This window comes from Caenorhabditis remanei, chromosome III (assembly GCF_010183535.1).
Source record: "Caenorhabditis remanei strain PX506 chromosome III, whole genome shotgun sequence".
In the NCBI taxonomy this organism is placed as follows: domain Eukaryota; kingdom Metazoa; phylum Nematoda; class Chromadorea; order Rhabditida; family Rhabditidae; genus Caenorhabditis; species Caenorhabditis remanei.
Window position 1 is genome coordinate 10452191 of NC_071330.1, and position 13330 is coordinate 10465520.

Sequence of the window (13330 nt, forward strand, 5' to 3'; positions counted from 1 at the left end):
TGATGTTGTCGTGATTATCTGAAAATTAAAAAATGTTATCTTTTTCTTAACCACCACCATATGCTTTCACAGAAATACGTATTCTGTAACTCTTGACGATCCTCAGGAAAAATGAGTTGTTCCGTATCAGAACTGTTTGCATCAATATTTCAGAAATTGATATTGATCAAAACTGCAAGAATTTGAACTTGATAGCAGAGTTGGCTGAAGTCAGAACTAGTGTAGATAAGAAATTTTTAACTATGCTGAGCCGTTATTTTGAACTACCAGTTCCGGACTCTTTCCTGATTCACATCAATCCGATAATTGTTTTCAGAAATACTACCTTGAGCTTGTTAAATTTGACTATTTTTAGCTTTTCCCCTTCCAGGTCAGAACATGCTCTTCCTCGAGTCCCCCATCCCATCCCTATCCACATTTCCCATTCTTTTCCTTTCCTTTATCACTCGATCTCACAACTAAGAAGAGTCAGTTACACCTAGCAAAATCTCTCTCTTTTTCACAATTGAAAGTTCATTCTTCTCTTTTACTTCTTCTTTCTTCGTTTTAACTTTTGTTCTTTCCTCTCCTCTGTTCTTCTAAGTCTTCTAGAAACGACATATGACATTTCAGGTTTTTTTTTGCAGCAAAGTTTCAAGCTCATATTGCCCTCTTCCCATATCCTGGGTCTCTAACTTTCCCACTGTATTTCTTTTTCTCTCCCGGCAACTACTCAATGCTCAACCCGAACGATGCGGATGACTCGGATAGTTCAACTGACTCTCCACCGCCCGTCGTGTCGAGACCCAAAAGATCAGCTACCGTATCTCCGAGTACGAGGAACTCTTTTTACAATTCTAGGTTTGTCTTTCATTTATCCTATATACTGAAAATTTATTTATCAGAAGACGAAGCGATGCAAATCTGAACTTTTTCAACGAGAGAGAACGGCAACGTGAGAGACGCAGAAGTATGGTTCGAGCAAGTAGAGAAAGAAGTGAATCTAGAAGATCATCGCAGCAGAATTTAAGAAAAACGAATAGTGAACCAAATGTAGATATGCCTTCGGTAAGAGAGTATCTAGATTATTTGAAAACAAAAAAAAGTTTCAGATTGACGTTGAAGCACTTCAGAAGTTATTACTATCCCTTCCGAAATTCGCATCTGCTTCTAGATCGAGAATTGTGAGTTTTCATATTCAGTACCTTATTTCATGATCACATTCAGAATCATCGTCATGACTCTGATTCTGGTGGAGAGATGACGACAGAGATCGAAGAACTAAAAGACGCAGCAAAAAGTATTCAATCACTTCAAAGAGTTCTCGCATATCCATCCCAAGTATCATCTGATCGTGGAGGTAATCGTCGTCTCCCAACCGTTGATCCAGTTGAGTCGTGCCTTGAATCTTCAGTATTTTCCGATGTCGATGAGTCCTCGTTGGCAACTGATACGACAGATGGCGGACGACGTTCCGGAATTTCAACTCGGTTGGGTCATCCACGTGGTGTTATGCAATTCATTCCTTCCATCAGAAATGACCAATTCCAACCAACGTCCGAAATTCGTCGGAATTCGATTTCAAGGAAATCATCGGTTCCAGATGGATTCATGAGCAACGAATTACAGTCAGATCCAGTCCCGAATGTCAGAAATAGGTAACATCGATCTGTTTGGTTTTGATTATTTGAACTCACTTTTTTACTAACTAATCTGTTGTTATACCCTGTTCAGAAGACGTGGAATCGTGGATGAGATGTTTTCTTCTTCAACATCTCTTCTTGTTGATCGTCCATCTGAGACTCTTGCCGGAGTGAATCGATTCGCAAAACTTCTCGACACATTCCGAAGCCGACCTACTTCTCCAGAACAACATCCTTCTATTTCCTGGAATCCATACGTGTATTCTGATGGTGGTGAAGCTTTGGAGACATGTGGAATGGAAGATTCACTTCATGAAGCTGATATTTTGTTATGGAAAAAGAGAAGTCGAGCGAGTTTACGAAGACATTACAGTGTACGGCATTTGGCTGCAAGAGAACTTTTGGATACTGAGAAATCGTTTGTGGAAGGTCTGGAGTTTCTTGTTACAGTAAGCCTTTTTTTTTGCTTTTTTTCAGAAGCCATTAAAATATCTTTAGAAATACATGCGACCACTGCGTCAACCACTTGAATGCACTCTCATTGAAGCGTCTCTAGTTGACAAAATATTCTACAGAATTCCAGAAATTCTAGCACATCATCAAGTTCTCCTGACAACATTGAGTCAACGAATAGACCAATGGCATAAAGATGCAATACTGGGAGATGTGTTGTTAGCTCATGTAGGTTTAGGTAAACAAATTATTGATGAAGAAGGTTTTTTTTCAGTTTTCGAAGCAATCTATGATTGAGACATACATTGCATTCGTGGATAACTTCAAGTTTGCGAAAGCATCGATCACACAAGCGAGGCAGAAACACGCATTTGAGAAATATTATAGTGTAAGTCATTTATAAATTTTGAGTTAAACGTTTCAATGTACATCGGAGAAATTTCCCAAATCGATAGAGCCAAATGGCAGGAAACACACACATTTTCTTCACCGATCAAGATCACTCATCCTATTTAATTACAGAGATGTTGCCGAGACCATCCGAATAAACTAGACCTGGATGCTCTCCTGATCTCTCCAATTCAACGGGTTCCAAGATACGAGTTGATAGTGAAACAAATGTTGAAGCATACTCCAGTGGAACATGAAGATAGAGAACGTCTTCAACGTGCACAGAGACATATTCATTGTTTAGCAGTTGCAATTAACCAACATAAAGATGGAAGTGAACAAATGGAACAACGATTGAGAGAGATTGAAGCGATTGTTGATGGCTTAGATGATGTGAGCTTTTGCTCCCTATCGGGTAAAATAAGTCATATTTTTAGTTGGTGACAAAAGAAAGAACACTGCTACGTCATGATATCATCACTTTGAAAGGGACAGAAAGAGAACGATGCGTTTTTATGCTTTCTGATCTTCTTCTTGTGACAAGTGTCAAGAAAAAGGCAAAGGTTATGTATACTAAAATGACGTGAGTTGTCTTAAAAATCTCACTTGATTGTTCTGAAACTTCAGATCACACTCCATGGATTTCCTGGAAAGTAATCGTTTCAAGTTACTCTACAAAATTGCTCTCGAGGATGTTCAAATATCAAAAGATACACTTTCTCAGTTAGAAGCAGTCGAGAGAAAACTTGAATCGTCTCGTGAAGATGACCGAGTTTTGAAGAAGATGTCTCAGTTGTGTTCTCTTCTGAAATGTGAAAAGAAGGTAAGTGAATTGCTACTTTATTTTAGAGAAAAAGAAGAAAAAAAGTGTAATATAAATACTCGTAGAGAAGCTAGAACTCATATCTAGAAATCGGGATTTGAACAATAGCCTATCGGGTCTTGTCCAGAAACTGTGAGATTTCTGAATGTTCCACAACAACTAACTGATCCAATGTTATCACCAGAGAATGGAAGACCTGGAAGTGAACAATTAGATAATTAGGCGACGGAAACGGAAACAATACCTTTTGTGAAGTATTGCCAATAACAAGGAGCCGCCATATCAGAGTCAGCTAATCTGATTATAGACGTGATCGTGGAAAGTGTTCCTCCAATGATTCCGAAGATTAGTACTGCTGCATTCAAGGCAAGAATAGCTTTTGGTGTAATTCGAAGAATTCTGAAAATCGTATTTTCTCCTTTGAACTCAAATGAGTTCTTACTCTTTCAAAGTTGCTCTCTCATGAATTGGCTCAGCTTCATCTGATTTCTCGTTTCCTTCGAGCCAGATCACTTCCTGAGTTCTGATGGAAATATAAAAAATTGGTGGCAGAATGAGTGTCATGAGAACCATTGTTGAAGCTCCAATCTTAAAAATAGATATAGTACGGTGCTTCAAACTAGAACTCACCAAGTCAAGAACGGGACCAAAATGAGGAATCGTGAGGCCGATGAAGATGACGAACCAGAATAGAACGGATCTAACTAAGAACCGTTTGACTCCAAATCCTATGATTTAATTTATGATTTTTTTCCTGAACCTAGTTGCTTACTATGAGGAACTTTGAATAATGCTTCAACTTGTTGAATTGGTGGTGACATAACAATGACAATTGTTGTGATAACATGAACAGCAATCATCAGATTCACTGTTTGTTGAATCCATTTTATTTGCAACGAAGGAATTATAGCTTCCCCAACTGTGCTTCCGTAAACGAAGTAACCACCAACGGCAATACAAAGATATAGTATTGTGCAGACTGAAATAATCATCTAGTTTCAGTAGTAATTCCGATCGAAGCACTTACAAATAATTGCCAAAACCACAGAGTGCACAAAATGAGCAGGCTTCTTCATATCATGTTGAATTGTTGGAAGAGTTGCATGGCCTCCAAAAGCGAATACAAATGTTCCAAACGCCATAAATGCTTTCATAAGATTCGGCTCATCATGAGGAGCATCTTGTGAACAAACTGGAGCATCGTGAGCCAATCCAACAACAACAAGAATCACTGCGAGAGTACTTGAACCTGCGGAAAACAGTGCAGCCTGCCAGAAATGCATTGGTGATGGGAGCATGGTGGCGGGCCAGACAGCGAGACCGACAATCAGAATTAGATAACATTGATTGATATCCAGATGGAAGAAAAAGTGAAGAAGAATTGAGAGATTCTTGGCAGCAAGAAGAACTAAAACAGTGGCGAATCCGATTTGAGTTATGCAAATCATGAAGGCAATGAATGATCTCATTTTCCGGCCGATTGTTCTGTATGCCATTTCTCCATAAGGTTTTCGGCAACTGAAAGTTTTGGAATGTTTATAGTTGTTCTATTCTACATCTCTTCTGAACTTTCTTTACCTCGTTATCAACTTCCTCGTATAGTCTATGTATCAAAAAGTATTTCTGTGGTTTAGATTGTATACTGAAGTTATATCAATAGAAGAAATTGATTGATAAGTATCTTTTTCCGTCTCTCTATCACAGTTTCAAAACAAAATCAACCTACTGATCTCTATATTCCGGCCATCGATTCTGCATTATTTTCCATGTCCAACAAAGTTCCAAGGCCGTATACAAAGAGAATACAGAACACAAAATGAGAAGAATGAGTCCAGGAATTAATCCCATTGATGTTAGAGCATAAGAAAGTGCAATCATCCCTCCACCAGCAGTTTCACCTATTATGAAAATTGCTCCAATTATCCATCCTATTCCTTTTTCATTTATGTGGGAAGTCGGACCATCTTTCTGGAAATTCGTTTAATAAAAAACTAGTGGCGACCAAGCTTAATAACCGTTCCTGTAACATTATTTTGCCTTGCAGAGAAATCTGCGATTCAACTAAACTAGAAATTAAAGAACAGTTTCCTAAACTCGAAAAGTTCAAATACTTACATCTGTTGTCGACCAAACTCTGCTCAAACCCATATTTACGGTCTAAAATTGATTCTGGTTCAATACTGAAATTTTTTCGTCCTTTAACAATCAAACAGGGTGTGAAAAAGCAAGAAAACAAAAAGAATGATGTATGTTTTTTAATGATAAGAGACTAGACCAAAAACAAACAATAAATCACAACAAAACTTATGACACCTTCTTATTTATCGTCACGCCTACTATTTCAAAATGTAGAGATTTGAGGCAAAAATGAAACGAAAGGTCAAAGAGAACTGATGACAATATGTGTTAGAATCACGTTGACTCGAAACTGATTTGCATGAGAAATAAATGTTTGACTTCAACTTTTGAATCAGATTCAGAAAGAGATAGAGAGAAAAAATGGAAATGCGAATTGATCAGTGAATGAAGAAAAGAGTGTAATGTTGATTTACAAAGTTGATATGATAAAAGTAAAGAGAAGGAAATGAAACCGGTTTACAGATTCTGATGGAGATGTTGGAGACAATGGAGACGGATAACTCGATGAGCATAAGGGAGCTCAATGAAAAAATGAGCAATGATCCAGATTTGAGTGCAGTCAATTTGGATGTTCTAACATCGTAAGACGATTGTTTAAACAAACAAAAAATGAAACCGGTTTATTTTTGCCAGAAATGGATTTGAACCGTTTGTCCTCGAGTTCCCAAATGCGGAAAAGAGGAGTGTATGGGAAGCAACATTCAAAGATGCAAAGATTACACTGGCAAAACATTTGATTGCGGCTCCTAGTTGGAGTCTCAAGACTATTATTGCACATCAAACGAGACCAGGATTACAGGTAAATTGATCTTCAGTTTTAAATATATATTCTATAAAAATGGAAGAATGTCTTTGTATAACTTTTCAATTTTTGTCTGTCAGTTTGCAGAAGGTTTTTTCTTATGTTTGAAAGTGCAAGTGAGCATAATCTAAAAATGTTTTCGACGACTTTTGACTAAGCTTTCAGTTAGAAATCGTTTTCTTTCCATAAAAAAAACATGGCTCGTCTGAAGATTGTTATTTTCAAACTTTCCAGAATGGCATTTTTCCGTTCTACACTCACTTGACTAACCTTTCCTTTTCAGCTATGCACTGCTACAGTAGTCCCTGGAAAACGTGTGGACAGTACTCCGTTCCTCTGGGTTTGTGCGAGTGATAAATTCAGTGGACAAGTCGCTGTGATGGCGTTGGATTCTGGAGATATCACTATTGAAACTTGTTCAGCTATTGGGAATGCAGCAGTTACTGCAATGTGTACAGTACCTCCGCCAACGTGAGTTGCATGATCAACTCAGAAATAAAAAGTTGAATTTCAGAAGACCGAGAAAACGAAAAATCAAGTCTCAAAAGTCGCTCGAACAAATGCAAAAAGAATCAATAATGGATATAAATAGTAGTGGATCAGATACAGAATCATCATCAGACGAGGGAACATCAACTGCTGGACAAACAACTGTATGGATTGGAAATGACGATGGAGAAGTGTTTGTAGTAAATTCCACTGAAAGAATACGGTCAAGAACACGAGATAGATTAGCTAGATTACGGAATAGTGTTACTTCAATGTGTGCAGCAAACGGCAATGTTTTAGTAGCAACTTCATATTCAAATCAAGTGCAATTACTTCTGTTTCGACCCGCTTCGGATGGTGGATGGGATTTAGAAAATCCTCAGACTGTTGGACACGTCTGTCAAGCACCGATTACTAATATGCAACAAATCGGAAAACGTGTTATCATCGCTAGTGGAAATTCATTACATGCATTTTTCATGGACACTGGAAAATTTCAGGTGAGGAATTAGAAGTTTATTAATATGAATTAGGCCACCAACTAGCACCTGGTTACAAGAAATCAAAAATAAAAGTCTAATCAATGAATGTTTTTGCAGCCTCCTGTTGAAATTCTTCCATCTTCTGATGTAATAACACTCATGAACGTCACCGGTCAACATGTATTTTTGAGCGGGAGAAAATCAACTGAAATCTACGTCGTCGATGTTTTCGAACTATCAGTTCTCAATCATTTTAACGTAACTTCATTCGTTCGTTCTCAATTATCAGGCAGAGAACATATTCTTCGAGAGCATAAGATGGGATGTCTTCGGGTGTCTTGTCTAACAGTTGCGAGGCATCATCTATGGATTGGTACCTCTGCTGGTTTCGTGTTATCGACTTCTATTCAAGCAGCAAAATCGAATCCAACCCCTGATCTTCGAGGTTTGCGTTCTCGAAATGTGAAATTAATTAATGAATTGGTTTCAGTGTGTGAAATCGGTCACAGTGGACCCTGCCGAATTCTTCTACCAGTACAAACTCCAACACATTCCAATAATCCGTCACGGAAACAAAAACGAAGTTCTCTGAATGTTCCAACGCAACAATCCTCACAGGTTTGTAATCACTTAGTTAATGATTCTATAAAACTCAAAATCAATTTTCAGTTAATGCTGGTAAGCTGTGGAGAAGGTTTAGACGATGGAACTGCAACACAAGATCCATCGACAGATGCAATCAATCATTTGATATTTTGGAAATTTTCATGATTCTCTCTCATTATGGAAAACAACGACGTGTGGTAATGAAACTGTGTTTATTATTCATTTATTAATTGGATGCACAATTTGATATTATCAATAGAAAATATAATCAGAAACAACAAATTAGGGAAGATAATGTTCCAGAAATCCAACCTGCTTCAATTTATCTCGAACTGATGACAGCATTTCCAAAAATTCTTCCTCAAAAACGATTTGAAAATGTATTCGATTGTTGGTCATTTCATTCTTCAATTGGAATGATTTTCCATGCCATCTGCACTTGTTTCCAAGAGTTAATCTCTCTTCTTCGACTGGAATAGGAACAACTTTTTCCAATAAAAAGTGGTTGTTTTCTTCTCCTTCTTCTGTCAAAAAACGAACTCCTAAGTTCAAAATATCCGGAATGTTCAGAGTGTAATCACTGTAATTTTTTCCATTGTTTGGGGAGTAAATTCTGAATGTCGAATTGAAGTTTCGATCCTTCTCCATTTCGGACATCTTCATTAACTTTAGAATAAATGAAGCTATGTTCTCCGGTGTTATCAAGCAGTATTCGTTTGGAAACTTCACTAACATATTTCTCGTCGGAAACAATCTTTTCGCATTTGCAACCAAGTTATCAAACGGCGAAGGTTGTCTCGTATTCAGATATGTTTCCATTTCTTCGATAACTATTTCTGTACATTTCAAATCAATTTCGACCGATTCGAGAGTGTAATTTGAAACTTTCAGATTTGCGAAAGGAGTATCAAAACTTCCTTTCGCGAAGACATCACCGTAGTGGAATACAGTACATGTCTCTGAATCCGTTGCTTGGAATTCAAGCTTTAGAGATTTCACTTTCCATTTAACAATCATTAAATCTAGAACTTCTCGTGGAAAAGAGTGAGATAATTGATTTTCTTCTCCAATACTTCTATAACGAGTTGCTCCAAATGAGTCAGTTAGAATTAGATGGAGTTTATCACAAGATATCAACGGACTGATCATCTCATCTAATTTCTCCAAAGTTTCTTCTTTTTCATCTGAGAATGTGATGCATCTCTGAGCTATTTGGAAAAGTAACCTGCAATACAGTTGTTGAAGTTCAAAATTCTCTTAGAAACATTTGAAAAACGTACACATCTGACACTAATAAACAATGAAAGTGGTGTGGATGCAAGACGATATATTCTTCTAATGGCCCGTAATTTTTGCACTTTCCATTGTTGACAATATCTGAACATCTGTCACACCCAAATCTACAGATTTGTTTTGTTCCGATAAATTCTTCAACGATCTCATCTGAAAATTGACAAGTTATTTTTATTTCAACTCATACCTATTGAGCCTTACAATCTGATCCTGTTAACATATTGATTAATGCATCATGAAGATCTTCATAGGTATATTTCATAGGTAGGGTTTCAATTGTCAATTTGCAAATCTTCACTTCTGCGACCTCTTTCAGAAATCTTAAAACGTTGTGTTATTTTTCAAGTATTCTTCATTATATTGTCACCTGCAGTATGCATACACTCTCGCACTGTTCACTTTTTGGTTATTGATTGCTACATCATACGTGACGTCTTCTTCTTCCATTCTCCATTCATCGTCAACACTTTTGAAAACGTTACTGACATTAATTCCACGATGATTCCTTCGAATTAAACGAAGCATTTCAGAGTTGAAAACCTTGTTGACCAACTGGAAACAAAGCAAAAATGAAGAGACTAATAAGAAGACAACTCACTCGCAAACTCAAGTGATTCATTCCGTCTTTCGAGACATTTTTCAAAATATTTCCGAGAAGTTCTCCATTTTGGAACACCTTATCAATCAACTCCATGTTCTGAAATAACGAAATGCGTTATAATAAATCAGTCAATGAAATAACATACATCAGCTGGTTCTACTACTTCCTCAGAAGTTTCAATGATTTGAGAAGAGTATATCCAGTGGATTGTTTCAGAAAAAGATTCAGAGGATTGGGTTGTGTATGACATATTTTAAATAGATAGAGAAGAAACGGTCGAAAGTACTCGGCAGGATACAAATAATAAATGTCGTGTATTTGTTCTGTCGATGGAAATATTCATATTTTGCTCTTGGGAAAGTATATCTTGGGACTCCCATACTGTGTTATCTAATCTCGTCGTATGAAAAAGAGGTAAAGAGAAAAAGAGGAAAGAGGTAAAGAGTGAAAAAGTAAGGAGGTAACATTATTTTATTTTTATTATGTGTATCTTATCTATTTCATTTATTTCTGAAAGAACAGAATCCATTCGGATCTGATTGGGAAACCGTCAGATTTCGATAAGTACCACAACAATCAATTGTTCCATTTGGAGATGAAAATGGGAGACCAGAAGAGAAATACTGAATGTAACAAGGAGGAGGAAGTGATGAATTAGAGAAGGTTCGGATGGCTGATATCGTGGAAATTATGCCTGCGAGTAGTCCGAAAGCTGAAAAAATGAGTTATTCATATTGACTTGGATAATATCTCTTACTCATAGAAATGCAATTAAAAGCAAGAATGGACTTTGGCGTTGATTCAAAAATTCTGAAATTTTTTTATAGAACTTTACTCATCTTGTTGTCCAACTCACTCTCCAAAAGTAGGAAGTTCTTTTCTCTTCTTATCCACTTTCCATTTCAACTGAAATGTTCTCAATGATAAATAAAATACAGTTGGTAGAATCATTGCAAGCAAGGAGTTTACAGAAGAGCCGAGCTGAAAAATGATAATTTTTATCACTTAGTGAATATGAAGTTACCAAATTTATCATTGGACCAAAATGCGGAAATGTGAGTGCTGTCAATGTAACGAGTAGGAACACGAAAGATCTCAGAAAGAATCTTTTGATATTAAAATCTGAAATTCAAAGAATATTTGAGTTTACAAAGTTCCTCCAATCCTTACTTTTTGGAATTTTGGCAAGACTTTCTAACATTAGAAACGCGGGGGATGAAGCAATAATGATAGTTGAAGCGACATGAATTGCAAACATCAGGTTTATCTGAAAACCATTTTCACAAAATCTGAAAAGTCAGAAACTCTAAACTTTACCAATTGTTGAAGAGTAACATTTTGAATCGAAGATATAATAGAGTCACCAATCGAACTACCGTATACGAAATATCCAAGATATGAAACTGTCAAATAGTAAACTGAAATAATAGTCCATGTTAGAATAAGAGAGTATGAGAAATCCGAAGATCTTTTCATATCGTGTTGACATGTTGGAAAGGATGAATGAGCTGCATATGCAAAAACCATTGATCCATATGACATAAAAGATTTGAATAAATCTGTAGGATCATGTTGTACATCCTTCTGACAAACAGGAGAATCATGAAGAACACCAATGACTATCAAAACAACTGCAGCCCAACTAGAAGCAGTCGATAGCCATGCAATCTGCCAGAAATTCGCAGGACTTCGAAGCATAGTTGTCGGCCAAACAAGAAGAGCAACAACAATGATCAGATAACATTGATTGATTTCTACAGACAAGAAGAAGTGAAAAAGGACTGAAGCATTTTTAGCAGCTAGCAGTAAAAGAACAACAGCATACCCCAATTGAGCAAAACAAATCATTATTTCAAGGGCAGTTCGAGCCACTGGTCCATAGGATCGTAGGGCGATTTCTCCGTATGGATTCTGACAACTGGAATGGAATATGTTTTGAATTATAGTTAATTATCTTCAAACTCTTCTTATTTAAAATCCTACATTTTTCTGTATTCTGGCCACATCTCTTGTAACATTGGCCACATCCATCCTAGTTGGAGACCAGTGTTCAGTGAAAACCCAGCACAAACAATCGTCATAATTGTACCCATTTCCACTCCTAAAATTATTGATATTTTTTCGTCTAAGGTCTACTCTTTGGTTTACAGTCTTTTATTTTCTAAAGTTATGAACCCTATGAGAGAAACGAAACAAGGTCAAATGATGAAATGAATTTAGATTCTGTTGACTTCCTTCTCTAAACTAAATACAAATAGAATTTCCATGAAAAATAAGTCGGAAGAAAAAATATTACCCATTACAGTGAACGCCATTGGCATTGCTAACATTCCAGCTCCAGCTGAATGACCAATCAGAAATAATGAAGCTTTGGGCCATCCCATTCCTTTTGAATGAGATGTTGCAGTGGACTGGAAGTCATAAGAAGACAACATTTTGTAGGATTTCCAACTTCACTCACTTTACTTGAATCCATTTCAAACGGATGAACTGCATTCGAAGAATACATCGATAGAGAATCACTGATTTTTGAAGTTATGTGATCACCCTGCAGTCAACGTCTTCTTTTTGTTTATCACTTGATGATTTATGATTCATTTCCCGCACAGTTTCATTGATATTTAGACAACTTTTGAAATTATGTCATAAAATATTATCTGTTTCTGATGTATGCATTCATTGTGTGTTTCTAATTTTTTGAAATCATGTTTCAATCAGTGAATCAGTGATCGGGAAATTAAATTTAAAATGCTGCCAAAAACTTTGCAACGATGCTCCGATCTAACGGCATCGCGTGTTGTTTATCGTAAATATACACTACTCCTGAATTAATTTTAAGTTTAGAAAAAAGTCTGTATTTATTGAGATGCTTCGAAATATTTCTCCTTTCGTGTTAAAATCAACTCGACAAATTAAGGTAATCCATTCGAAGCATTGTATCAATTTTTAGTGATGTCAGGTTTCAGATATCAGCCGCCACTTCTTCTGCTTCCTTCAACGGTGTCATTCCCACTGAAAAAATCGAAAAACGATATACGTTGAGTAGCGGACCTGGAGGGCAAAACGTTCAAAAGAATGCAACTAAAGTAGAAATTCGTTTCAAAGTGAATGAAGCAGAATGGTTATCTGAAACATTGAGAAACGCCATTGAAGAGAAGCTGTCACACCGAATTAATTCCGCTGGAGAGGTTTGTGATCTTTTCAAAACCGTTCACATTGTTTTGCCAAAAATAAGCTCGAATTAAAGAAATTAAATTCAATTTCAGCTCATCATTGACAGTGACAGAACCCGGGAACGCCATCTGAATGTTGCCGATTGTTTCGATAAACTCAGATCTGCTATCTACGCAATTGAAAAAGAACAAGGAAAAAGAAAAACCTCAGAAGAAGATGAAAAAATTCTGAGAGAGGTTAGTATATACTATTCAAATTGTCAAAGTTTTTCTAAATTTCGACATTCTAGAGAGCAGCAGTAGCCACGCAACATCGTCTCTATGAGAAACGGAGAACAAGCGAGAAGAAATCATTGAGACATGCGGCTGTGGAGCTATAATTTCCGGTGTTTCTTTTATGTGTGTTATTCTGAAGTAGATAGGTTTCCGTTGTTTTTGTTACCGAGATTAATACATG

The 13330-nt window shown here is 36.7% G+C and overlaps 6 protein-coding genes across 6 annotated transcripts; 3 read left to right on the forward strand and 3 right to left on the reverse strand.

Annotated features, from left to right (window-relative positions):
- Nucleotides 1-715: 715 nt before the first annotated feature.
- GCK72_010551 (uncharacterized protein) lies at nucleotides 716-3510 on the forward strand (the record flags this gene model as incomplete). Its single annotated transcript, XM_053727926.1, has 11 exons — nucleotides 716-840; nucleotides 885-1047; nucleotides 1092-1163; nucleotides 1207-1637; nucleotides 1714-2071; nucleotides 2121-2303; nucleotides 2350-2463; nucleotides 2598-2858; nucleotides 2903-3048; nucleotides 3093-3292; nucleotides 3416-3510. The coding sequence occupies 11 exons, from the start codon at nucleotides 716-718 to the stop codon at nucleotides 3508-3510; spliced, it is 2148 nt and encodes a 715-aa protein (XP_053587503.1).
- Nucleotides 3372-5436, reverse strand: GCK72_010552 (uncharacterized protein; the record flags this gene model as incomplete). Its single annotated transcript, XM_053727927.1, has 8 exons — nucleotides 3372-3484; nucleotides 3533-3687; nucleotides 3731-3876; nucleotides 3919-4016; nucleotides 4061-4267; nucleotides 4316-4806; nucleotides 5015-5256; nucleotides 5404-5436. 8 exons carry the CDS (start codon nucleotides 5434-5436, stop codon nucleotides 3372-3374), a joined length of 1485 nt encoding a protein of 494 aa, XP_053587504.1.
- A 459-nt stretch (nucleotides 5437-5895) lies between these two features.
- Nucleotides 5896-7971, forward strand: GCK72_010553 (uncharacterized protein; the record flags this gene model as incomplete). The annotated part of the gene is made up of 7 exons (XM_053727928.1): nucleotides 5896-6008; nucleotides 6061-6226; nucleotides 6513-6700; nucleotides 6744-7218; nucleotides 7318-7645; nucleotides 7691-7818; nucleotides 7870-7971. 7 exons carry the CDS (start codon nucleotides 5896-5898, stop codon nucleotides 7969-7971), a joined length of 1500 nt encoding a protein of 499 aa, XP_053587505.1.
- Nucleotides 7972-8088: 117 nt separating this feature from the next.
- GCK72_010554 (uncharacterized protein) lies at nucleotides 8089-9950 on the reverse strand (the record flags this gene model as incomplete). The annotated part of the gene is made up of 6 exons (XM_003110744.2): nucleotides 8089-9031; nucleotides 9087-9249; nucleotides 9301-9419; nucleotides 9467-9651; nucleotides 9698-9796; nucleotides 9846-9950. 6 exons carry the CDS (start codon nucleotides 9948-9950, stop codon nucleotides 8089-8091), a joined length of 1614 nt encoding a protein of 537 aa, XP_003110792.2.
- Nucleotides 9951-10200: 250 nt separating this feature from the next.
- Nucleotides 10201-12209, reverse strand: GCK72_010555 (uncharacterized protein; the record flags this gene model as incomplete). Its single annotated transcript, XM_003110867.2, has 9 exons — nucleotides 10201-10412; nucleotides 10458-10510; nucleotides 10557-10681; nucleotides 10725-10822; nucleotides 10871-10967; nucleotides 11018-11618; nucleotides 11684-11801; nucleotides 11997-12111; nucleotides 12162-12209. The coding sequence occupies 9 exons, from the start codon at nucleotides 12207-12209 to the stop codon at nucleotides 10201-10203; spliced, it is 1467 nt and encodes a 488-aa protein (XP_003110915.2).
- A 357-nt stretch (nucleotides 12210-12566) lies between these two features.
- Nucleotides 12567-13253, forward strand: GCK72_010556 (uncharacterized protein; the record flags this gene model as incomplete). The annotated part of the gene is made up of 4 exons (XM_003110944.2): nucleotides 12567-12617; nucleotides 12667-12888; nucleotides 12967-13110; nucleotides 13164-13253. 4 exons carry the CDS (start codon nucleotides 12567-12569, stop codon nucleotides 13251-13253), a joined length of 507 nt encoding a protein of 168 aa, XP_003110992.1.
- Between the last annotated feature and the right edge of the window lie 77 nt (nucleotides 13254-13330).